The sequence below is a fragment of the Rhinatrema bivittatum genome, chromosome 8, assembly GCF_901001135.1.
Source record: "Rhinatrema bivittatum chromosome 8, aRhiBiv1.1, whole genome shotgun sequence".
In the NCBI taxonomy this organism is placed as follows: domain Eukaryota; kingdom Metazoa; phylum Chordata; class Amphibia; order Gymnophiona; family Rhinatrematidae; genus Rhinatrema; species Rhinatrema bivittatum.
In genome coordinates, this window is record NC_042622.1 from 193955730 (window position 1) to 193980527 (window position 24798).

General features: G+C 46.5%; 1 protein-coding gene and 1 long non-coding RNA gene across 2 annotated transcripts in view; one reads left to right on the top strand and one right to left on the bottom strand.

The window, feature by feature from the left end:
• Positions 1 to 755: 755 nt before the first annotated feature.
• The window catches only part of LOC115096963, a 56666-nt gene continuing 32623 nt past the window's right edge, over positions 756 to 24798 (bottom strand). Inside the window, exons 2-3 of the long non-coding RNA XR_003858177.1 lie at positions 11836 to 11955; positions 756 to 1732 (exon numbers count right to left, since the gene is read on the bottom strand). This is a non-coding gene — a long non-coding RNA (uncharacterized LOC115096963). The remainder of the gene's footprint in view (positions 1733 to 11835; positions 11956 to 24798) is intronic.
• Positions 12462 to 21576, top strand: KCTD7 (potassium channel tetramerization domain containing 7). Its single transcript, XM_029612305.1, has 4 exons — positions 12462 to 12872; positions 14224 to 14393; positions 17834 to 18012; positions 19995 to 21576. The coding sequence occupies exons 1-4, from the start codon at positions 12861 to 12863 to the stop codon at positions 20369 to 20371; spliced, it is 738 nt and encodes a 245-aa protein (XP_029468165.1). The 5' UTR covers positions 12462 to 12860; the 3' UTR covers positions 20372 to 21576.

Genomic DNA, 24798 nt, shown 5'->3' on the forward strand with positions numbered 1-24798 from the left:
CTTATCCACCGCCTCTCCCAAAACAAAGTTGAACTCATCCAAACACCTCTCCCATTTTCTCTCCAGTTGCTTGAGGGCCAGAAATGCCAGCAGAATGAAGTTTGTGCAAAAAATTGGAGGCGAGGCATTGTTTTGCAGCTGCTGAAGGGTTCAAGTGGGTGAAACAGGACATACAAACTTTTTTTTTTTCTTTTAGCACTTTCCAACACAGGGTGGAAAAGCAGGCCAGGGCTGGTTCAGTCCTTCTGTCCAGGTGGAGATGTGATAACTTCAGTTAAAAAAAATTAAAATGAGCTAACCACATCGCTTTGGTCCAAACTCTATTGAAGATGCCTGGATCCTGATGTGGTTGAGATCGTTTCCAATAGGAGAACTGTGCCCAGCACTATAAAAATCCATCCATGTGCATGATTTTCACGTCCTGCCTTGTTTAGTTTTGGCTAAGGTTTGCGTATATTTTATTTGTACCGTTCCAGGCAGCCCAAAAAAATAGGAGTCGGCCACAGCGTTGGCAGACTTTCTTGGTGTGTCCTACTTGCCAAGAAGTGGAGCGTGGATGAGGAGATGTAGCCTGTGTGGTGACCCTTTCATTAGAAGCTCTGTGTCCTAATACTACAACCACCAGGGCTGCATGAGCTAGCCTTTCCCAGCTAGCTCTCACTATAGGAAAGAGGTCAGTGGGAACAAACAAACCACCATTCAACTGTGAATTTCTTCCAAATTTTACTTGACTGCAAATTTTGCAGTGAGAAAAAAAATGTATGGCACGTGTCGTTTTGATACTCAGCAGCAACCACGGACTCAGTGACAGTTACACAGGCAAATCAGCAGTGATTTGGGAGGTAATTTTCAAAAGGATTTACACATGCAAAATGGCTTTTGAAAATTGCTATTTTTATGCACCTCACTCCTTTGAAAAATCTTAGGGCTGAATTGTCAAAAGGTTTTAAGTGTGCAAATGGACTTTTGAAAATTGCTGTGCTATATGCTACTTTTACATGTGTAACTCATTTGAAAATTACCTCTATGATGTTTTCAGAACAGTAAGAGAAATATAAATTGAAGGCAACTCTGATTAACTGTTTGAGCAGAAAATAAAGGCAGAAAATTGCGTCCACTAACAACATTTATCCGTCAACACCTCTGCCAGCGATCATACTGTGAATCCTCCTCGAAGATCCTTCAGCCTGTGCTCCAGGTAAAGCGAGATGGGTAGTTCTTTCTTCTTGCAGATTTTCCCAATCAAATTTCCAGAATCATTGCTGCAGTCTTTGCAACAAAAATAAAGAATAGCAGCAGCTTGAGAAATTCCCTAAAGCAACTCCAGCCTGAGCTGTAACTGACTGGTCAGCAGAAGGACACTGCAAACTTTAGTACATTCCTAAATGGACCTCTAAGTGCAGGGAATTCATAATAAGGGTTACAATAGCTGTACTCTAGCATGGCCACAGACCATGACTGAAGATATGATGATCTGCATAGCTTGTAATTAAGATTGAGGGCGGCTCATCTTGCCCTCTATAGTCTCCTTTAGAGGAAAGAAACTTGGGTAAGCTTTTCTCCATGGCCTATTGCGAGACTGTGCTGAAGGGGCAGCGACGGGATGTCTGGCTTTTTAGTCTTGCTTTCTTGTACAGTTGTTCACTTATTTCCATTTGAGGGTGGGGGTCTGTTGATTGGAACACCGAACTACAAGTCATGCTCTTGAGGCACAATAACCTCTCTCTATGACCTTAAAAAAACAAAACATACACACAAAATGGGTTTCAATTAGCACTACTTGTGAGTAGTAGCATCAATCCTCAAGGCTTTGTCCCTGGCTACTGTGCATTCATGTATCTTTCAGAACCATTCGTAATTCAATCACCTTTGAAAATTCAATTTAGAGTGCAGAGTACATCTCACATTTACTTATGACCTTGGCAGGTCACCTTATCCCTTTGCTCCTTTTAACCCATTTGGAATTGGAGAGTAATATTCCCTCTTCGGAAGCTTCCCTGCACTAGAAAGCCCATTTATCACTACAGTGGCTGAATCTCTGCTTCCCAAATACTAAACTGTGAAAGCACATTAGAATCCTTTTTAAATGAGAGATGTAATTATTAAATAAAGTGAGGCACTAACTGAAGGACCGGTATGGTGGTGTTTGAACTACTGCACCACATCTACTTTCTACCTAATAAGGATGAATTAAGAGAGCGTGATGGCCGTGGACTCTACCCCTCTGCCAGCGGCTTTAGAACATCCAAATGTTAAGACTTTCAATTACACCATAGCGACTGCTAGTGGCAGCTGTAGAATGAAGGTTTTGCTTACACAAAAACTGTACCAGGAAAAAACACGTCAGCAGAGTTCAGAGTGAGTCAGTTCTGTTGAAATGAACCATTGCAGATGTATAGCACATATTTAAAATGCTATTTTTGCCTCTTTGGGATCCTGTGCTCTCACATGGGCCCTGCTGAATGGTTATTGCCTCAATGCAAGAAAAGATGCAAAAACATTCAGCTATCGGCCAAAAGGTCCTAAAACTGCAAGCAGAAGTTAAACCTGTTGGTTTAGGCATGAAACTAACAGAAAAATGTTGTGCCCTCTGATTCATTGCGATTAACAATGCCTCTACATTTTTCCTTCAGCCCCCTCCCCCGAAGAATTATAGGTAATCCACGGCTAAATAAAATCACTGCAAATCAACAGTTCAATCACTTGCTTTTTTTGTTTTGTTTTCAAAACTTTTCCTATGCCTCACTTGCAAAATTGTAGCTTCTCTGGTATTCAGCTGAGCATATGCAAAGTTTAAAATCCAACAGCAAGTTGCCGTTTGCTTGCTTGCCTTTCTTCTCCCCTTGATTTTCACTAATATTGCCTTATCAAGTGATCCACCTGCAATTTACCTTTATCCCATGGTGGGGTTTCTACCTCATAAAAATAAATACATGTATATTTTGTTACTGGCAACTTTTTTTTTTTTTACAGATTTAAATTTTACCGTCTCCAACTCTTGGTGAGAGTGCCCCCTCTGGTGAGAGTGCCCCCAGAGGGGGCACTCTCACCATTCAGCTGCTCAGCACATTTAATGCTGCATCACCACCCCCCAACCCGTCTCATGGGACAGGGCTGCCAGCTTTAATTCCAAACAATTAAAAGGAGGGGTGGGGTGGGGAAGAGAAAAATCCACTTGTTATTTTATAGCAGGCATGACAATGATGGAAACTGCTCTCTATGCATTAATGTATGAGGGGAGCATAAAAGATTGCAGGGAAAGAAAGCCGGGAGTGGAGGTGGCAGTGGGAAAGCAGAGAGAAGAACCCCATAGGGAGAGACACGTGTAGGCAGCTACGTTGCAGGGGGGGGTGGGGAGGGGAGAGAAAAGCATCAGTAAAAAATGACTTGAAGGCAAGAAAGATGAAAGAAGTTTACTGCTGGGGGAATTCTGCACACTTTATATTGGTCAAAATAACACAATATAATACATTTTAAATGAATTACGTAAAGACTATAATACAGAAAACAGTTATTACTTAAATATGCAGAGTTTTAAATATTTTGAGCAGAATTTCCCTAGAAGTTCTCTGTACGAGTGTCTCTTCCACTCGCTCTCCCTACTCCCCTGGCCAGTCTCCTTTCACGTTGCCCTCTCAGACCCCAACTCCTTTACTTGCCACTATCTCCCCCCACGGCTCAATCCTTTCCTCTCTATTTCCTCTCCCAGAGTTTGACTCCTCTCTCAGTATTGCCTTTCACACATGCTCCCTCTGTGCTCTCTCTCTTAGACACACACAAGCTCCTTCTTTCTAGTGCACATACACATCTCAAACAGACTCCCCCTCTCTTGCGCACACACAAACACACACACCTCATACAGGCTCCCCCTCTCTCGCGCACACACATTTCATACAGGCTCCCCCTCTCTCGCGCACACACGCACCCCCCATACAGGCTTCCCCTCTTTCTCTCGCACATGCACACACACACCCTCATAAGTCTCCCCCTCTCTCATGTACACACACACACCCTCATATAGGTTCCCCCTCTTTCTCATACACACACACACCGAAACAGGCTCCCCCTCTCTCATGCGCTCCCCCCCATACAGACTCCCCCTCTCTCACACACACATCTCATACAGGTTCCCCCTCTTTCTCTCGCACATACCCATACACACCCTCATAAGGCTCCCCCCTTCTCTCATGCACACACACCCCCTCATACAGGCTCCCCTCTTTCTCATGCACCGAAACAGACTCCCCTTCTCTCTCGTACACCATACCCCCCTCATATAGATTCTCCCCCCTCGCACATACACACACACTCTCATACAGGCTCCCCCTCTCTCATGCAGACCCCCCTCATACAGGTGCCCTCTCTCGCTCGCTTGCGCACGCGCACACACACACACACACACCCCTTATACAGGAAAATTGGTTCTTACCTGCTAATTTTTGTTCCTGTAATACTACAGATCAGTCCAGACCAGTGGGTTATGCACTCCCACCAGCCGATGGAGTCAGAGAGCAAAGCTGCGAGGCACTGGTATCCTAAGTGTGCCACCTGCAGCTCATCAGTATTTATCGATACCCAAGCAAAGTATAATTGACAAAAAAAAAATCTAATTCCCAAAACAAGGGCGAACAGGAAAAAACTCCCTCACAGGTCGAAACAAACGACCTCAATACCTGAAAATCAGTTTTGAACCACGGTTCATAACAAAAACAAAAATTTTACAGAATCATTCTGAGAGATTCCCTATGTACAGCAGCTAACCGTTAGGTAAATCAGTCTTTCGGCAGTAGCATCCAGGCGGGATCCTGGACTGATCTGTGGTATTACAGGAACGAAAATTAGCAGGTAAGAACCAATTTTCCTTTCCTGTATATACCCAGATCAGTCCAGACCAGTGGGATGTACCAAAGCCACATTACACCGGGCGGGAACCCGAAAGACCCGCTCATAAGAAGCTCTCCCCAAAAAATGCTTGGTCCAGATCCCTAACATCCAGACGATAATGCCTTGTGAAGGTATGCAGGGAAGACCAGACTGCAGCTCTACAAATCTCCTTAGGCGACAACTGATACTCCACCCAAGAAGCAGCTTGGGCTCTCGTCGAGTGAGCTTTCAAACCAGTTGGGATGAGGCGACCCTTCCCAATGTAGGCCAAGCAAATTGTTTCCTTCAGCCAGCGAGCCAAGGATGCCTTTTCACCCTTCTTCGGACCTCTAAAGAGCACAAAAAGGTGATCCGATTTTTGAAAAGAGTTAGTGACCTTCAAATACCGAAGGAGAACCCGGCAGACATCTAACAGATGAAGATCTCTTCCCATAGCGAGGTCACGAGCCCAATCAGTGAATCTGGGTAACTCCACGGACTGATTAACAGGAAAGGCAGACACCACTTTCGGCAAAAAGGAAGGGACCATGCGCAGGGAGATGTGAAGGAAGGGATCCCTACAGGAAAGAGCCTGCAATTCTGAAATACGCCTCGTGGAACAGATGGCCACCAAGAACACAGTCTTCAAGGTGAGGTCCTTTAAGAAAGCGTGTCCCAGAGGCTCAAAAGGAAGATCACGACGCTCCCTCAACACCAGATTGAGATTCCACTCCGGGCATAACTTACGAAGAGGAGGACGTAGGTGCTTCACCCCTTTCAGGAAACAGACAATGTTCAAGTGGCTGGCTAGAGGCCTGCCACCTACCAACCCTAGGAGACATCCCAGGGCCGAAACCTGAACACACAGGGAACTATAAGCCAAACCTTTAGATAATCCCTGCTGCAAAAACCCCAAGGCCTGAGGAATGGTCACCAACAACGGCACTACACCCTGCTGCTCACATCAGACTTCAAACACCTTCCGCCGCTTCTCAAACACTATGCTGTGAGAGAGAAGTGATCCTCCCGATCTGAAAAAATGGGCCCTTGTCAGTTCGGCATAGCGGGCTGTCTGTCACCAACCGCACCAGGTCCGCAAACCATGGCCGCCACAGCCATTCCAGTGCCATCAGAATTACCGAACCGGGATGGTCCTCTATGCGCCGGAGAACGCGCCCAAATAGGGGCTATGGAGGAAAGGCATACAGGAGGATTCCAGTTGGCCACTTGCAGACTAGGGCATCTACTCCTATCACCCTGATTTCCTTCTTTCGGCTGAAGAACCGGTCCATCTTGGCGTTGACACGGGTCGCCATGAGGTCCAGTTGGGGAACTCCCCATCGGGCACAAATGTGATTCCAACCCTCCCGGGATAGTTTCCACTCCCCGGGATCCAGCTGTTGACGACTGAGGAAGTCCACCTGCATGTTATCCACGCCTGCCATGTGAAAGGCTGCGATGCCTTTCATATGAAGCTCGGCCCAAGCGAAGAGGAGGTGTGCTTCCTGTACCACGGCCGGACTCCTGGTTCCTCCCTGGCAACTGAGATGTGCCACCATGGTAGTGTTGTCTGAGAAGACTCGAACCACTCTCCCCAGCACCAGGAACTGGAATGCCAACAATGCTTTGTGGACTGCCCTTGTCTCTAGGCGATTGATAGACCATGACCGTTTGGGTAAGGACCAGGTTCCCTGCGCCGCATGACTAAGGCACACTGCTCCCCAGCCTTGAAGGCTCGCATCCGTTGTCATGATCACCCAATCCGGGACTTTGAGGGGCATCCCCTTCTGTAAGTTGTCTTCCGACTGCCACCATTGCAGGCTGGACCTGATTCGCTGCGACAAAGGCAGGGGCAACTGATATTGCTCCGACACTGGGTCCCACCGCGACAGTAGATCTCTCTGGAATGGTCTCAGGTGAGCGAAGGACCAAGACACCAATTCCAACGTCGAAGCCATGAACCCCAGAATTTGTAGGTAATCCCACACTCTGGGGATTGGAAGCTGTAACAAGAGACGCACTTGTTGCTGCAATTTGTACATCCTGTCATTCGTGAGAAACACCCTGCCCTGGAGGGTGTCGAAATACTCCAGACACTGTGACGGAGTCAGATGACTTTTCGCATCGTTGATTACCCAGGCTAGGGACTGGAGACAATGGATCACACAAAGAATTGTCCGCTCGCCTTCCTCTTCCGACTTGGCTCAAATCAGCCAATCGTCGAGGTAAGGATGGACCTTTCGGAGAGTTGCCATCACCACTACCATCACCTTGGTAAAGGTGCGCGGGGCCATCGCCAGTCTGAAAGACAGCACCCGGAACTGAAAATGCTGGCTCAGGATCTTGAACCATAGGAATCTCTGGTGAACACTGCGAATCGAGATGCGTAGATAAGCCTCGATGAGATCCAAGGAAATCTCCCTTTTGAACTGCTGTGATGACTGTTCGAAGTGTTTCCATTCGAAAAAGGGGCACCTTCAAGCAGCGATTCACCTTCTGTAGGTCCAGGATGGGTTGGAAAGTGCCCTCCTTTTTGGGAACCACAAAATAAATGGAGTACTGTCCCTTCCCTTGTTACTCAGACGGCACGGGGATGATCGCCTTCAGGGCCAGCAATCTTTGTAGAGTGTCTTCTACCACGGCTCGCTTGTTGTGGGAAATGCATCATGATTCCACAAAGGCCGGCATGAGAGGCCGAGAAAATTCTAAGGCGTAACCTTCTTTTACCACCTTCAGCACCCAGCAATCGGAGGTGATCCTGGCCCACTCCACGTAAAATTGGGACAACCTGCCCCCGATCATCCCGTTTGAAAAGTGGGTGGGCCTGATTTCATTGGGCAGGCTTCCCAGTTCCGGTTCCCTGACCAAAACCACCTCTGGCAGGATGACTGGAGCCGCGAAAGGATTGTGTACGGAAAGTGGTCTGTCTGGAACCAGAGGGTGGAACACTCCTCCCCGACCTGCTTTTTCGGAAATCCCGAAAACGGGATCGAGGACCGAATGATTTCCTGTAGGGCTTTCTATCTTCCAACAGTTTATTGTCCTTGGAATCCCCCAGAGATTTCATCAGCTGATCCAAATCCTCTCCAAACAGCAAATTCCCTCGAAAAGGCAACTTGGAAGAAGCATCCGCTGCCCAATTGCGGATCCATAGGAGTTGCCGAGCTGCCACCGAGGAGACCATAGTCCGGGCCACCGAACACACCAAGTCATATAAAGCATCCGCCACAAATGCTTCCGCCACCTCCAGACGAGCCACCTGAGAAGCTGACAAAGTCCCAGAAGACTATGGGTCCTGCGGTTTTTGAATCCAACATAAATACGCTCTTTGCATCATGCTGGCACCCACTGCCGCCCGAAGTCCTAAGGAGGAGACCTTCAACACCCGCTTCAGATGCAGCTCCAGCTTGCGGTCCTGCACATCTCTGAGAGCAGCCGCTTCCGCCACTGGAATGGTCATCTTCTTGGTCACCACTGATACAGCCACATCCACCTTAGGTACCCTGAGGTGTTCTAAATGTTCCTCCATTAGCGGGTAGAGTTTTTGCATCGCCCGGCCGACCTTAAGCCCCTCCTCCGGGGATTCCCATTCCCGGCTGATGAGCTTTTGAATCTTCTTTGGGATGGGAAAAGCACTAGGTGGACCCCGAGACCATCCAGGACTGGGTTCACTCCCTCGCTGTCGGAATCTTCCAGCGAGGGTCTCACCCCCAATTCCTCAAGCACCTGGGGAATAAGGAGGCACAATTCCTCCCTCTTAGACAGCCGGATTACGCGGGGGTCGTTCCCTCCGCACTAGGTTCTACCGGATCCTGATCATCGTCGCTTGTATCTACGTCTGGAGGGACCTCACCCTGATCTGCAGCAGTGTCCCTTGGGGGGCGGAGTGGAGTCGTTCCCCTGCTGGTCGACTGCACCCGCTAGATCCTCCTAAGCCAAAGTTGCCCAGGACGGACGACCATCAGTTCGCAGAAGGGGACGCTTGGGAACTCCCACGCTCCCATCCTGGGCTCTGCGCTTTGCGAGCTTCCGAGCCAGAAATGCTTCATGAATGAGTTGCACAAATTCTGGTGAAAATCCCCCCGGTCCTGTCTTGTCACTGCTAGAATCAATGACCGTGGTTCTCGATTCCTCCGGTCTCGGAGTCCGCGCAGTGGGGGACATCGGGGGAGGGTCATCCTGGGAGATCTTTTCCACAGGGTGCACAGTGGTGGTTAGGCTCCTTCCATTAACCCAGCCGCCGAGCCTGACCTACGTACAGACTTTTTAGGTTTGATCCTCTTGTCTGAGACCCTTTCCCCATCCAGTGCACAGTGACAGGGGGTCTAAATAAACTGACCATACCCCGCAAGTCTTACAGGGTTCCATCTGAGGAGTTTCTGCCATGTGCCTCCTGCAAAAAAGGGCATATAACTCCCCCCCCAGACTTCCACCAAAATCGCCACGAAAATTGGCCCCAGAAACATTGGGGAGCCCCAGAACAATCCTGTAAAAGCACAAGTGGACATCACACCTTTAAATATTAAACTTTAGGTGATTTTTGACCTACATTCTGGGGCAAGCCGCACATTTTACTCTCAGAAATTAATGCCTGCAGGCATTAACATAGACAGCAATATTAAGTCAGAGGCCCCAAAAATTAAAAAAAAAATCTGCCTGCCGGTTGGGAAAGAAGAGACAGGGGAGGAAAAGATGACAGGAAACAGGAAAACAAGAATGAAAATGTTTTGAAAGCATGAAGAAAAGAGAACAGAAAAGGAAGAATAAGATACCGTAGACTGAAAGATTAGGAAAAAAATGTATTCTCTGCGCCTCTCCTCCATGAGGCTACCTGGAAATAGGAGGTGAAAAGAGCAGCGTGGCTCCTCATTTCCCACTCCTCCATCAATCTTAGGTCCCCCCCTCTCTGCCCCCAGGCTGGAAGCAGAGAACAGTGCATTACTGCAAATGTGTTGCTAGGTAGTTAAAAGATCTAGGGCTCAGGCCCATCCAATCCTCCTGACATTTTGCTAAGTAAACATCATATCCTGTAAAAGCACAAGTGGACATCACACCTTTAAATATTAAACTTTAGGTGATTTTTGACCTACATTCTGGGGCAAGCCGCACATTTTACTCTCAGAAATTAATGCCTGCAGGCATTAACATAGACAGCAATATTAAGTCAGAGGCCCCAAAAATTAAAAAAAAAAAAAATCATCTGCCTGCCGGTCGGCGGATTCGAAAATGGTCCGGACGCTCAATTTTGCCGGCATCTGTTTTCCGAACCCATGGCTGTCAGCAGGTTCGAAAACCGACGCCGGTAAAATTAAGCGTTGGTTGTCGGACCTGCTGACAGCCACCGTCTTCTTATTAGCGTGGGCCCTAATTTAAATACAGAATCATGCATCCAGGAGAGGTGCCTGGGTGCACGTCGGGAGAGCAGGCGCTCAACACGGAGTGCCTGCTTTCCCGCGGGTTTTTTTTTTTTAATCGGCCTGATAAGGTGCGTTCAAAGCATGGGTAAAGCTGTGCATTCGGCTGTCACTGTGTAAATACAGCCAGTGGGGGTTATTTATTTATTTATTTAAGCAATTTATAGCCCCGCTGATCCATAAATCTCAGCGGGTGACCTCCGATCTCCATAATAATTAAAATCAACATTTAATACAGAACAAGCACAACTGCACTACCATATAAATATAAAAAGCAGGGCAAAACAGACAAGACATTAACACAAATTCAATACAATAAAATAAAACAAACCAGAACACAACGGGAGAACGTTAAAGTAAAATGTCACGAGCAACCAGGGATCCGGGCATCCTGCCTCAGCCCAGGAGGAGGCGCAGCAAAAGCCGGGTTTCGAAGCCGACCTCCCACAGGAGAAGGAGAGTCACTTCGGCGGGAAACAAGAGTCGTCCCATGGATGGGCAGCCTCGGTCCAAACCACGAGGCTGTCTTGAGGCTATCTTGGACTCCCACAGCCAGCTAAGGAGAGAGGGAACCGCCTCTACTAACCAGAGAGCTGCAAATCAGGCCACTTTAGCCTGCCTCCTTCTGGCCACGCCCCTAACTTTGGACCCGTCCGCAGAAAATCCGGACAGCTCGGCAGGGGCTAGAGAGGAGAACGGAACCGGAGGGGAGGAAACCCCGCCTCCCATGTGATGTCAGAGCCCTTTGTGGCTGCCATAAGGAGGAAGGATGGGCATGAGCCGGCTCCGTGGGTCCCTCTGGCCCGGGAGCAGCAGCAGCAACCACCTGCGGCGGAGGCCGCCTCGCCTGTAGGAGTCCCCCATCACCTGAGCAGGCCGGAGGGATGTGGTGGATGCGGGCGGGCCGGCAGCCAGCTGATCTTCCTGCTCCCCGGCCCAGGGCATGGTGAGCTCGGAGGCGGACCAGCCTCCCCCGACTAGCTGGGTGCCGCAGCAGGTAGGGGCTTCTGCCTTGCATCGCACATTTGCATTTTACCTACACAACGTGCCAAAAAAAAAAAATCTCTCTTGATCTCTAGAAATCTGAATCCTCTCGATGCATGCAACCTGATGCAGAAGAGACTCGTTCTGTGTTTCGGGAACAGGCAGACTTTTCGGATTCGTCTTCGTTGCCAGCCCTCCCTTCGGCCTCAGACATTGGCTTTTCCGACCCCTGACACTCCATCTCCCTTGGTCCGCATTGGTTATCTGCTGATTGTCCATCAGCCCGCAGGAGCCCATCCAGAGAGGCTCCCTAGCCACAGGGTTGCCAGGTTTTCATGAAAGAACAAGCACTTTTTTCCAAAAAAACAATAAGAAAAAAAAGCCTAAAACACGCGAGATTGACAAAAGCGTAGAATTTTTTGCGTGTTTCTCTGTTTTAGCATGTTGCAGGAGGTCTGCATGATGTGCATGAATTTCACATTTACAAAATCTGCACATAGCCTTACTCTCATTGCTAACAACAGGCTGAATCCATGCTTTTAGTTCATGTTCCTCTTCCCAAGCTTTGCAGTACCTTTTACCATACTTAGTCCAGTTCTTTACTTTAGCCATAGTAGATCAAAACCATTTAGTAGTGTAGCAGCCAAGGACGGAAACAGCAAATATGGACAGGCTTTCTTAGAGAGGTGATCTTCTGCAGGGAGAAGAAATGAGAAAAACAAATAGATGACATCAAAAGGGGTGTAGAACAAATAAAAAAAAAAAACACCAGCCCCTCACACTCATTTCCCCCTCTGAGCACATCCCTGGCCTCCACACACTCATTCCCCCCTCCCCACCAACTCCCAGCACATCCCTGGCCCCCACACACATCTCTGGCCTCCATTCATTTCCCCTCCCCACCCCCTACAAACAGGTCTTCAATCCCCTTACCTCATTCTCCCATCCTGATACCTGGCTGTAGCCAGCTGACTGCTGCACTCCCTTTCTGCTGCTGCTGCTGCACAGAAGCTTCCTTGGTTACCAGCGATGCTGTTGCTTACTGCAATGCCGTGCTGGGTCTGCCCACGTGTTACCGTGAACGTTTGCCACTCTGGTAGGCTTACTGCTGCAATAATTTTGGGTGGGCTGGCATTGGACCGGCCTCATCGGCGGCAGCAGCCAATCACTGCAACAGCAGAGCACAAGTCCCGCCCACCAAGCCCAAAAAAACGCGATTGGCAGGAAAAACTGCCCAATTAGAAGCAACCCGCGAATCGTGGGGAAAAAAAAAAAAAAAGCGAATGACTAGAAAATAAAGCCCAATCTCGCGGGAAATAAGCGAGGTTGGCAACACTGCCTAGCCATTATCCGTCATCTGCCCCCCCCCCCCCACTGCTTGTCAAAACAACAGCAAGAAGGGGGCAGGGTGCTGTGCTAGTACAAGGCTGAAACACATCATCAAGAGCGAGAAAAAGCCGTCCCCTCCAGGCTGCAACTGTGCCACCCTCTCTTCTGCATCAATCTGCTTATGGGAGTTCGCCTGCTCTTTCTTCCTTCTCGTTGGCGGGGGAACATGAAGCATCTCCTACAGATCTGCTGGTCGGAGCCAGGGTTTCAATGAATGCAGAGGTGACTTTGTGGCTGTGAGCACGGGGCGTGCGGCTCTGGCTGCACTGCCTTGCAGCTGGCGCGGTGACTTACGGGGAATGCCACCTATCTGGGCGGCTCCTCGGGGGTACAGCATGGCACTCGCAGCAGATCAAACCAATTAAAAAATGCACTGCATGGCCACCACTTCTCCCAGGAGCAAAGACAAGTCTTAGGATAATGTTCAGCTGAACTTTACATCAAATTTCAGGCAGATCTATGTGAAGTATGTGACTTGGTTAGTGACAGGGAAAATCCTTAGGAGGGAGGAGTGGTTGGACTTTGGGACAGGTTTTTACCCTAGTATAGCAATAATTATTACAAAAGTATATAGACCTTAACTACTGCAAACTGGGGCCCTGGGGGGATGATGGTGGGAAGATGAAGGTCCCAGGGTATCCCTGCGAAACTGATTTTAGAAATACTGTCCCTTTCTCACATCTAGCCTGCTAAACTTCATTTTGAAAGTGTTGGTTTTTTTGTTTTTTTTTTGCAATTGTGGATACTTACAGGTCGATCCAGTAAGGCCGCGGTAGAAACAGTGCGGTAGTGTCAGGTAGTGTCAGGCGCACCCTTCCTCCCCGCACGCACAGTTCTCTTCACTAACTGTAAATGAGGGAAATCCATGCAGAGTTTTGCGTGCTGGGAGTTTTGTGACAGGTGGCCACACTGTTAGTATGCTCCATATTTTGAGGGATATGGTTATGAAAATGTAAACAGAAATTCCCCCTTGTTCGGTCTCTCTCAGGGTAATATTTCCAAATGTTTTGTGCACACCCTAATAAGAATGAACCCCACTCATAAGCCAGATTATCTTGAGTATGATCTCAGTGCTTCAAATTTACTGCTAGTGCTTAACTCAGTACTTGCATTGTGCCAAAAAGAGCTTCCTTCCGGAGTTCATAGGATGTAATATGTATAGGCACATACGAAGGTCTGTCTATAAGTTCCTTTTATTCAGGCAGATGGTGAGCATTCAGCAGGGTGTATGTCTACATCTTTCTGCCACATTTTCTTGGTCTCACCATATTTTGATTCTTGAGGATCTTTTCTCTTTCCATAGGTTCTTCAGAATAGAAACGCAGTCCTTATGTTTTTTGCCTTAAGAAACAAACTGAGGTTTTAAAACTCAACCAAAGCCTGAGGTGTCATTCTGAACAGGAAAATAAAGTACAGATTTCATAAGATGCAAAACTAAAAGAGGCAAGGCTGGATAAAATCAGACTGAATGAAGAAAATCCAGAAAAAAAACCCCAAGCTGCTTTAGTAATCCAAAATAAGTCAGACTTGTCTTCCTGCCATAGTTTCTTTATCGGTGTTTTTTGGCTTGCAGTTTCCTGATGTGGTCCCACTTAACGTGGGAGGTATGCACTTCACTACCAGACTCTCAACGCTGAGACGCTATGAGGACACAATGCTGGCTGCTATGTTTAGTGGAAGACATTCCATTCCAACAGATGGCAAAGGGAGATATTTTATTGACCGAGATGGCACTTACTTTGGGTAGGTATGGGGACTTCAGCTCTAGTTTTATCTATTTTAAGTTTTGGTTTCTTTTGGCTAGCTTTGCATTGGTTAGTAGATGCTTTCTCATCTGCACTCTTCCCAATTTCTTTTGTGAGGACTTGTTTCAAAAGAAGCCTCAGGTTTATGTTTATAGTTGATGTGACGAGAATTAGGAATTGGAGCGTGGCCAGTTGGTGCTGTCACCCAGTGCCCCATCCCTCGAGCCCTTTATCCAGTCGCCATGCCCGTTGGCATCCCTCGCAACACAGGTGAATAAAGGGCCCTGTTTTTATTATCAAAATGTTTCTCTGTCCGTCACGGCTGATGGGGTGTGTGTGTGTGTGTGTGTGCGGAAGGTTTCTCTTTTAAAATAACCATTTTAGTGGATTGCATTGGTCGCCAGCACAGTTGGTGGGGTTAAACGTCCTGTTGCAGGTGAGATGCCTGTTCCTTCCCCTCTCTCCTGCTATGCCACTGAAAAATCATGTTTAGATTATATTGTGATTAGTTTCTCCCCTCCCCCCCCCCCCAGTTTAGGGAGATGTTGTGTGGTGTGCTTTTATACAAAATATTTTTCTCTAAATGAAAACCTAAAATTTCTAATTGAGGGCTCTGTTAAAGGGCAGACCGGACCTAGACTCTTGCATGTTTACAGACAAATTTAAAAAAACCCTACTTGCACCAAAACCCGGAGCTATGTGCACAAGTCGGACTGGTGCGCGCTGCATGGATTTTAAAAGGCGCCTATGTACATGCGTATCTCCCGCTATGCGCACAAGTCAAAAATTCAGAATAATGGGCGTGGCATGGCTGGGGAAGGCCAAGAGATGTGCACCTATGCGCGATGTGCACATCCAAGGCCAAGAGATGTGCACATATGCGCGTATGTTATAAAATGGCTGCATCTCTGGCCGCAAGCTGACAAATATGCGGACATGTGTGTCTGTTTCAAAGTTATCGTCTTAAGTTTTGACATGTACCATGCAGGGTGAGCTTCCTGCTTTTTAAACATGGAGGTCATGGGCTTTGCTGCCTGATTTGTTCTTTGCCTGGTCCCAAAGAGCCCCCATCTGTTAATGGTAGCATGGGAAGTTTCTGGGAGGAGGAGGGGTTGATGCATTATCATTTTTTCATGTCTCAACAAGCACAATCCCCAGGTGTGCTGTGTAGCAGGAGGCAGATGGCTCAATTGACTTCTGCCTAACATAATAGTGGGGGCAGGTAAATTCACCTGGAAAAGTCTTATTACAAAAGAGATGTTGCTAGCAGTGCTTTGTACCCGTCGAGGCAGTTTTCATGTAATCCCGCGCAGTATGTGGTTGCTTTTGACACCTGCACTTGCTGCAGCTGTTTGAGAAGAAACTACTTCTGTTCAGAAAGCATCCGCATACTTTACAGCTCTGTACATTGACAATAGAATGGACTTGCACTGTTTTCCTCCACTTCCTCTAGCAGGATTTTCTCATCTAATTCTCTTTTCCGTTTAAGCTTCTTGCTTTCCATTCTTTTTTTTTTTTTTTTGTTTCTTTCTGTTCCTGGCACCGATGCCCCTTTTTATAAATTATCTGCGTGCGCCTCTGCTTGTTCTGTTCTATTCTATCTGGTCTCCCAGATAAAAAGGTCCCATTCAAAATAATCATGGATTATAATTACACTCAGTCACATGGACAACGCTTAACTGCTTCACAGTTCTATTTGCTAAAATATAACATATAGGTTATACCTGTCATTGCTAATAATTCACATAGAAGTTAGACATAAAACAATAATTATATTATCATATCAATATTGAGCTGCTGGGCAGCCGGCAATGCTAGCTGGATAAACTAGGCTGGATATTCAGCGGCGCAGGCACACAGATGAACATACTCAGCTAACTTTAGGACTGCTTTCAGGCAGGTTTGTGCTATTACAGGCTGTTTTGGGTATTATCATGACAACAGCACCCATGCCAGTGCATTTGGCTAGTCCCCGTAAAGCAGGGATGTCTATGGGAGCTCCTCAATCACTGGGGAATAACATGCCGGAGTTCCAAGTTAGGGACGTTGAATGTTCCATGTGACTGTTCCACTAGATTGTGTGTCTATCCAGAAAAAAATAGAACCCAAAACAGAAAAACTCAACCACTGTGACACAATTCTAAATCCAGAAGGCCCATTCTATCCCATAATTGCTGTTTTTGTAGCATGAACATAAGAACATGCCATACTGGGTCAGACCAAGGGTCCATCAAGCCCAGCATCCTGCTTCCAACAGTGGCCAATCCAGGCCATAAGAACCTGGCAAGTACCCAAAAACTAAGTACTAGTACATTAAAAAACATTCTGGAACGTGTCCTCCCCCACCCCCACCCAGGTTATTTAGCTCTTTGAATGTTCCACTCTGAGTATAGCACGGATGAACCATTCCATTTGAATTTCAGGGGGTAGGGGGGATGACATTTTCCCACTTTAACTTTAAAAACATTTTTTAAAAAAGCCTCTGAGCTTTAAAAGCAATACCTCCAGGGTTAGGTAAACCGGTCCAGTATTCAGCTGCTGCAAGTCGGTTGGGTTTTCAGAATATCCGCAGTGAATATGCATGAGCTGTATTTGCATGTGATGGAGAGCAGTGTGTGCAAATCCTTCTCATGCAGAGTCAATGAGAATATCCTGAAAACATGGCTGGCATGCAGCTCTCAAGGAACAGAGTTGGCACAAGTTAACGGTAAGGTTTCTGAAGCCTGGTTCGGGATAGGATCAGAACTGCTCGATATCTTCCCCAGATATGAATCAGTGAGAAGTACCAGGCAGCTGCAGAATACATTTTAGGACCAGACAAAGCATCTCTTTCAGGGAGCTTGGATCTGCTCTCTGGTCCCTGCGTCTGTCACCCTCCTGGTGGTGGCAGGCTGCCCTGATACCAGGTGTCTCTTATAGCTGGAGGGGAAAGGTGAAACAGAGACCTGTGAGCTCAAGAAAAACAACCCCAGAGCTCATTAGAAACCTGCCCCTTGTGTCCACGCTCGCTGTAAACAGGGTGGGAGGCGGCCAGCACTCTAAATACAAGTCAGAATTGCTCCTGGGATACAGAGGTAAATCCCTCCTGCCACAGCCAAGTCTATTTGGCTCCCTAGGTCTCTGTTTAACTGAACTTTAATTTGATGGTGGTGATAACCACTGTTCCCGCTCTCTTCTTCCATTTGGAAACTTTCATTTAGCCCGGATGTCAGAAATGTGGTGTTTCTGAACTGCTGAAATTGTAAAACATGTTGCAATCCTGATCTGAGGGAAGGCATGCTGTGTCAGTCCTGTGGAACTCGTGCTTTTAGCATGATGCTAGCCGGGTGGGATCTTGTGATGTGCGCTCAGAGCCATCTCCACAGGTTTAAACATCTCTAGTAGATGTCCCGGATCCGGGTGGACGTCTTTCTGACCCTCTGCTCTCTCCCTTTCTAGGGACATCCTTAACTTTCTCCGATGCGGTGAGCTGCCGCCTCGAGAGCGTGTTAAACCAACTTACAAGGAAGCACAATATTATGCCATTGGACCATTGCTAAGCAGTCTAGAGGAAGTCCAGCCTATTGCAGGAGAAAAAGTTAGACAAGTTTTCCTAGACTTGATGCCCTATTACAAAGGTATGCTGATAGCATGAAATATGCATTTAAGTGGTCTGTAATATCTAGAAGAGCCTCACAGCTGGGAAATCTTAAGATGTGTGTGCATACAAATATATGAACACACACACACACACACATATAATCACAGAATGTCCTCAGCTGAAGGTCTTTCGAGTCACGTTTCTAAAGTGACAGCCATTATTTACCTTACAACACTTGTTTTGACTTTAAGACCCTTGAGTGTCTCCTTACAGGCACACACTGGTGTGCTGATGACCATGAGGCCTGACGAGATGACATCAGTATTTTCTATGCCTTGTTACCCCTGTACCTTCTAGCCGTTATTTATTAGTTACGCCACTTTTTGTCTTAATCCTCTTCCCCTGTGTATTTTAGTACCCTTTTTCCCGTGTTACCTTCCTCTAGCTTCCCCGGTCATATTAGTTGTTCCATTTTACCTCTCCTCACCCCCCCTTGTTCTTTGGTTCCTCTATAGTTCCCTTGTTTCCCCTACCCTTGTTCTCCGTAATACGTTATCTGTAAACCGATATGATGTACCCACAAATACCGGTATAGGAAAAGCTATTAAATAAATAAATCAGTAGGGAGAATACCAGAGAATTCCTCTCCTCAAAACAGTGTCGGTACAATATCCTTTAGGCATGCCTTGGCCCTTTCTTCTTCAGATAAAGAAAAAAAAAGTAATACTTTAAAATCTTTTTTTTTTTACTGTACTATATATTATACAATTCTGGGTTATTCTGGTAAAAATAGTTATTAGGTCCTAAGTGCAGGAAGGAGTCCCCCATTTATAACTTTGTACTTTGGGACAATTGGTTTTAACTTACAGTTCAACTTACGCTATGGTTATCAAGGACCAATTGTGTCTTAAGTCCGAGGGTTTCCAGTATATATATAAAATCTCTCTCTACAGATTTGAAAGATCTGCTGTTATGACCACACCCACTCTAATGTAACCCATCATTCTCTGAGCCCCCCCTTGACCTATCTGAGCTGTGCGTGATAACTTTGTGAGGTTTTTGATGAAGGTCACCCTAGCAGCACCCCTAGAAATGGACTTAGATTTCTCCTAGTGGAAGGAGATTTCCAGAACTTCGTAGACCCTCATGCTTCCTCAGGAATGGATGGAAAGGGGTAGGGGGGTGGGGGAAATGAATTTTCTTTCTTTCTGACTGCCAAAGGATATTCAGTTGCCTTCTCAATAAGAGAATGTACACAAAGCGGGGCCCGGAGCAGTTTCCTTGTGCTGGGCGGCCTAAGCTTATCTTTCAGTAAGTGCACCAATTCCTGTAAACATGACTGGTCCTTTCGATCTTGTGGAAGGGCTCACTGGGAGAAAAATAAGCTTTCTTTTGAGTCAGCAGTGAGAACAGGTCTCTGCAAGGGCTGGAATGCAAATCTCACTGTCTTAGGTTCCACCACATTCTCCATGGGCCACACTGGGGGTATTCTCTAGTAACTCTCTTGTTTCTGCAGTGGGTAAAGTCACAGCATTTTCCCCAGAGAGCTGGACCTGTCCCTGACCTTTTTGTTACCAAGGACGCTAAAACCAGCCTTTCCTGTTTCTTTAACTCAGCATTAATGTTTGGCTTCAAACTGTTGCAGCTTTTCTGTGGAGACCTGTGCAACCTTCTCTGGCCCCAAGACCACGTGACATGAATGCTGTCTGACTTATGAACCCCTCGTACTTCCCACAACAGCTTTTGATTGACACATTGCATGGACCGCCACACTTAAAACCTTAATCTCAACAGGACCTACTAAAGACCCAGTTAGTGGAAGGACAATTAGTCCCCAGAAATCAACAGAAAACCTTGAGGTCACATTTTTGTTTAACTACAGACACTGCTCTCCTTCCGTCAGGCTTGAAATGTTCAGATCAATTGATTGGCTTATAGTGACAGTCCCGTATTAAGATTGTTTTTCTCCCTGTGCCTTCCAGCTGTTACCTGTCAATATTTTCTGTTGTTGTTGTTTAGAACATTTGGAGCGAATAATTCAAATAGCTAAACTTAGAGCCATGCAGAAAAAGGCGAGGTTTGCCAAGCTGAAGATCTGTGTCTTCAAGGAAGAAATGCCCGTTACTCCGTATGAGGGTCCTCTCTTCAACTCTCTCCGCTTTGAAAGGAACGACAATGAGCCCAAACTATTTGAGCATCACTGTGATGTCGATGTCTCTTTTGGTCCTTGGGAAGCTGTAGCTGATGTGTATGACCTGCTGCACTGTATTGTAACTGATTTATCAGGCAGGGGCATTACGGTAGATTACCAGTGCATTGGGGTATGCGACAAGCATCTCATAAACCATTATTATTGCAAACGCCCTATTTATGAATTCAAGATTACGTGGTGGTGAGCCTTTGGGCTCCTGCCACCAGATGCAGGACAACAAAACGTTTCCTGGTGCTTGCCTGTTTGTGGATGGCTGGAAACCTGTCATTACTGGGAACGCTCCAGGAATTGATCATCTTGAGGAGATTTGAGCCACGGGCTGAAACTGTTACCGAAGATTCCTGAAAAGATGAGTGGCACAGGGAGTGCAAACTAGCGGTAGCCTAATAATAGTCAGAACCTCGGCAGGCCAAATGTTTGCCTGATCCTGGAAGCAACCAGGACTTCAAGAGCATCCGTGACTTTGGTTCAAAGTCAATAGCACAAAATTCAACCTGTGGAAAGTATTGCAGAAGTGACTCTCAGCGCTGCTCAGATTTCCCACATGCTTCCTCTTGCCCATGATATTGACTCTTCCCTTCCAACAGATCATCGCTCATAAATACTGAAACGTCATTAGCATTTCGTCTTTTGGTCTCCAGTTGCCCCATGTCAATTGTGTTGATCTGTGGTCCTTGCTGACTGTATAAAGATATTGAAGATGTAAGTATAAAGTTTTATAAAGGGAGTAAGAGAGGCATTTACAAAATCTACATATGGTTTGCAGTCCATTTGTAAACTCATAGAATACATAAGAAAAAGCAAAGTTTAAAATAATTGGGGTTTTTTTTTTTTATCTACTTAGTCTGCCATCTAAGCATTTCCTGCACTTTATTTTCTTTAAACTGGAAAGAGAAAAAAGACTGAATTTCAACAGTGCTGTGAACTTCTCCAATAGGCAATCCTACAATTTTAATGCTAAGTTTAAGTAGCTTGTTCAGTTGGGTTCCAAACAATGTGACTGGTTGAAAAACAGGGCACTGAGCCCTTAGAAATATTCAGATGAAGTGTTCCTCCTTTTACAGGCGCTACAAAAATGACCTAAAACAAATTCTAGCTTGCATAGGCAATCATTTCCTCTGACCAAGGCACAAAGGAGTTTCCTGATCAGCAGACATTAATGACCCAGACCACACTTCCTGCCACAACCAACCAGGAATCTCCTCCACAATCCAAATTTTGTTAGCACTTTAAGATGACAAATACATTGTTTGCCAGGGTGAGAATGGGGGAATCTGTGGACAGCTGCACCAAGAGCCACGGTCTTGGAGATGGGTGGTTGAAATCCCTCGGTTCTGGTTTTAAAGAAAGATTTAAAAAAAAAAAAGGGATTTGGGGAGTGAGGCTGAATATGCACAAGAACACAACACTGATTAAACGGACAAACCAGTCACAGATTTGAGGTTGATAAGATGATGATCATTGTTAACACCACCAGCAATAATGTTAATTCAACTCTTATAGAAATATGCACACTGTATATTTTGGGCTTTTAATTTTAAGAAATCATTATCTAGCCAAAGTTCTGATGTACCTCAGTGAGAGGGCCCCAGCGTAGCAGTTGGGCTTGACAGAAAATGAAATAGGATTGAAAATTGGAAAAGCCCAGGCAGCCCTGGTGAAGGCTCAAACCATTTTATCCTTCCAGTGGGGTTGGGACCAGTTCCCAATGTACTAGAAAGCAAAGAGTAGAAGGAGGCTGCTTGGCTTCCCCCCTGCATCAGTTTAGATGCAGCAGACCCTGCAATTTGCCCCATGGAGGGTCCCCTTGGAAACGTCAAGGCCCAGAGAGGCCAGGTCCATGGGTACTTTTGTACCTGTGGACTTTGCACCTGCATTAAAATAGATGCAAAGTATGTGCAGTAAAACAGGCACAGGGCATTTACGTTTGGCCGCAGAGGGGGAAGAGAAATTTCAGCCCAAGGAATTTAACTGTGACAAATATTCTGCACAGAAGAGTTTGGCACTGTTTCCTTGAGTTTGGTGGTGGGGAGTTTAGGCCTTAAAATGCCATGCATAGGCAGGGCCAGTCTCTGGGAAGGTTGAAACAGGGTGACTGCCCTGTGCTGTGGGGAAACCCGTGCTGCCACACATCAACAACTTTCAGTAGTTTGCGTATTTGCAGCAGAGTCCTCCTTTGGGGCATTGCAGGTCTATGGTAGAGCCATCAGTCTCTTCTGCCCACCCTACATGCGCCCTACAGACTCCCGGGACCTGCTGGCCTGACCCAGTTCAAACTTCAGATCAAAGCCAAGAGAGGAGTGGCAGCCACAGGTAGGAAGCACTGCTCTCCTCCTGCTAGTGGAGAGGGGAGAAATGAAGATTGTGCTGGAGGAGGAGGATGGGGAGAGATTTTGATTGGGGATGGGAGAGAATGATGGTGCTGGAAGTTAATGGAAGAGAGTTGATGACTATGTGGGGAGAGGGCCCCCATTCGCCCCATCTACAGACTTAGAATGTGAGCCCTCTGGGGACAGAAAAATAACTACAGTAATCCACTGAATGTAATCCACTTTGAAGTGCTGAAAAACGGAATATAAAAATTAGATAAATAAGAAGTTACAAGATCCTACCGTTGAATTTGCTTACGTAGTTTTGAAGATTGATGAGGAGTCCTCATTTTTACTAAATACTATCCAACCCCAGACTGGTTAGGCCTGTGGCTGAAGGGAAGAGCAAGGAAGAACTTCTATCTGGGGTAGCTGCACCTCATGGTCTGGTGAAGACTCTTCTTTTCTGAACATTCCAGAATCCGTGCATGCATACAAAATAAAGAATCCATGTTGCAAATGACTGTGTGTTTCGACGAAGCTGTGGCCAAAGAATATCAATTAAAGTGCACTCTGTATCCAGCCATCGTTCCTTGCGGTTGAAGATTATCTGGAAGAAACTAGTTGAGCCTGTGTGTGTGGCGAGGCAGCACTGGACCTGGTACTGACAAATGGAGATAGTAGCCCTGAGGTTCTGGTAGGAGTCAAACCGTGGGGGGGGGGAGGGACCGGACCAGTGATCGCTGTGCTGTGTAGTTCAGCATAAACATTGGATCAGAACCAAGGTTCTGGATTTCAGAAGGGCCGACTTTAAGAAAATTAACCGTTATGTGAAGGAAGCCATGTCGGAGCAGAGGATCTAAGGTTCAGAGCAATTATAGACAGCAATACATCGGAGCAGTGAGATGGTATCAGATTATGGGGTCAGGCATGGTAGCAAGGGAAAGAGAATGAAGAGACCACTGTGGGTCATTAAAAGGTCTAATTTGCAAAAGTCCACAGCTACTTTCCCCCTTCCATGGATTTTGCACCCAAGCTTCACAGTGGAAGTATTTGTGGACTTTTGTGTCTCCTTTTTGCACGGATACTGTCCCTGTGGGAAATGATGCTCGTAGAGTTGAAGGTTTGATCTATGAATAGTATTCTCTTCCTTTGCCTTAAACTCCTCTGTAAATGCCATCAGGGAGGCCAGGTTTCAGTTTACATGGGTAAATAGCTTTGAAAATTGTCCTCCCAAGAAGCAGCCTAAAAACTAAATGGCAAAGATAATAGCATTCAGGCAGTACAAACCCAGAAAGAGAACAGGCAAAATGACCAGGAGGAACAATGGGCAATTAACCAGGCAAAAGCTCACGTGCAGGGGTATTGTAAGTGAAAGGCGGAAGAGTGAGGGGAGGAAGGGGATCTCAAACACTTTTGGAAGGGACTTTTCTAAACCTTTTAAGCAGATAAAGAAGAGTTTAACCACTTGAAAAGCTTATTTGAAAACTTCCTCCCCCCAACTTCACTGTAGGTAAAAGCACATATTCTGTTCACAGACAGCATACTTTTAACTGGGGGGGGGGGGGAATGGGTGGGATTAAGTTGGGAGTTCAAAGCACGTTTTACATGTGTACTTTGCACCTGCTTCCCCCTCTGGCCCAAATTTTCAAAGTCAGCAAGCAGGCCCCCCCCCCCCCCCCCCCCCCCCCCCCACCCAGTCTCTGAACAACATTCCTCTCCCAAAATCTGAGGTCCCAAAACCCGGGCGTCGCGCTGGATTCCAAACTGAACAGGGAAACGTAAATCACCACAGCTGCAAGGAACACCTTGTGCCATCTCTGCCACACCTGAAGCAGATCAGTCATGGGAGAAAGACAACCAGGCCACTCCGATGTATGTATTTGTCCCATCTTGACTAAATTACTGCACTACTCATACTGTAGGTCTCCATAAAAAACTGCCAACATGTCTACGGTTAGTATAGAATACTGACACAGAAACTTCATTAGCCCAATCCTAAAATGGCTGCCAAACCCCTAGCGGGCTCAATTCAAAGCTATCTAGAGTGCCTTTAGGTCTCAAAGAGGGTACATTATCAAACTTCCTACATCACTTATGCCACAAATAAGTGCATAAGTCATACCAACTTTCAAAGCAAACTTACACACATTATGTCTTTTCGGAGAAGGCCTACCTGCGCCCTAGACTGAATTAGCACTCATGGGACAGCGTAGTGCTGAGTTTTTAAGTCTGTTATTTTATACTTTGTGTTAATTTTATAATGGTTTTAATGTATAATGTTATTTCTATGTATTATGTG

Excerpts from the sequence above, each read along its gene's own strand:
- KCTD7 (XM_029612305.1), top strand. Across the intron at positions 14,394-17,833 it reads CGAGATGGCACTTACTTTGG|GGACATCCTTAACTTTCTCC; the intron begins GTAGGTATGGGG and ends CTCCCTTTCTAG. Across the intron at positions 18,013-19,994 it reads CTTGATGCCCTATTACAAAG|AACATTTGGAGCGAATAATT; the intron begins GTATGCTGATAG and ends GTTGTTGTTTAG.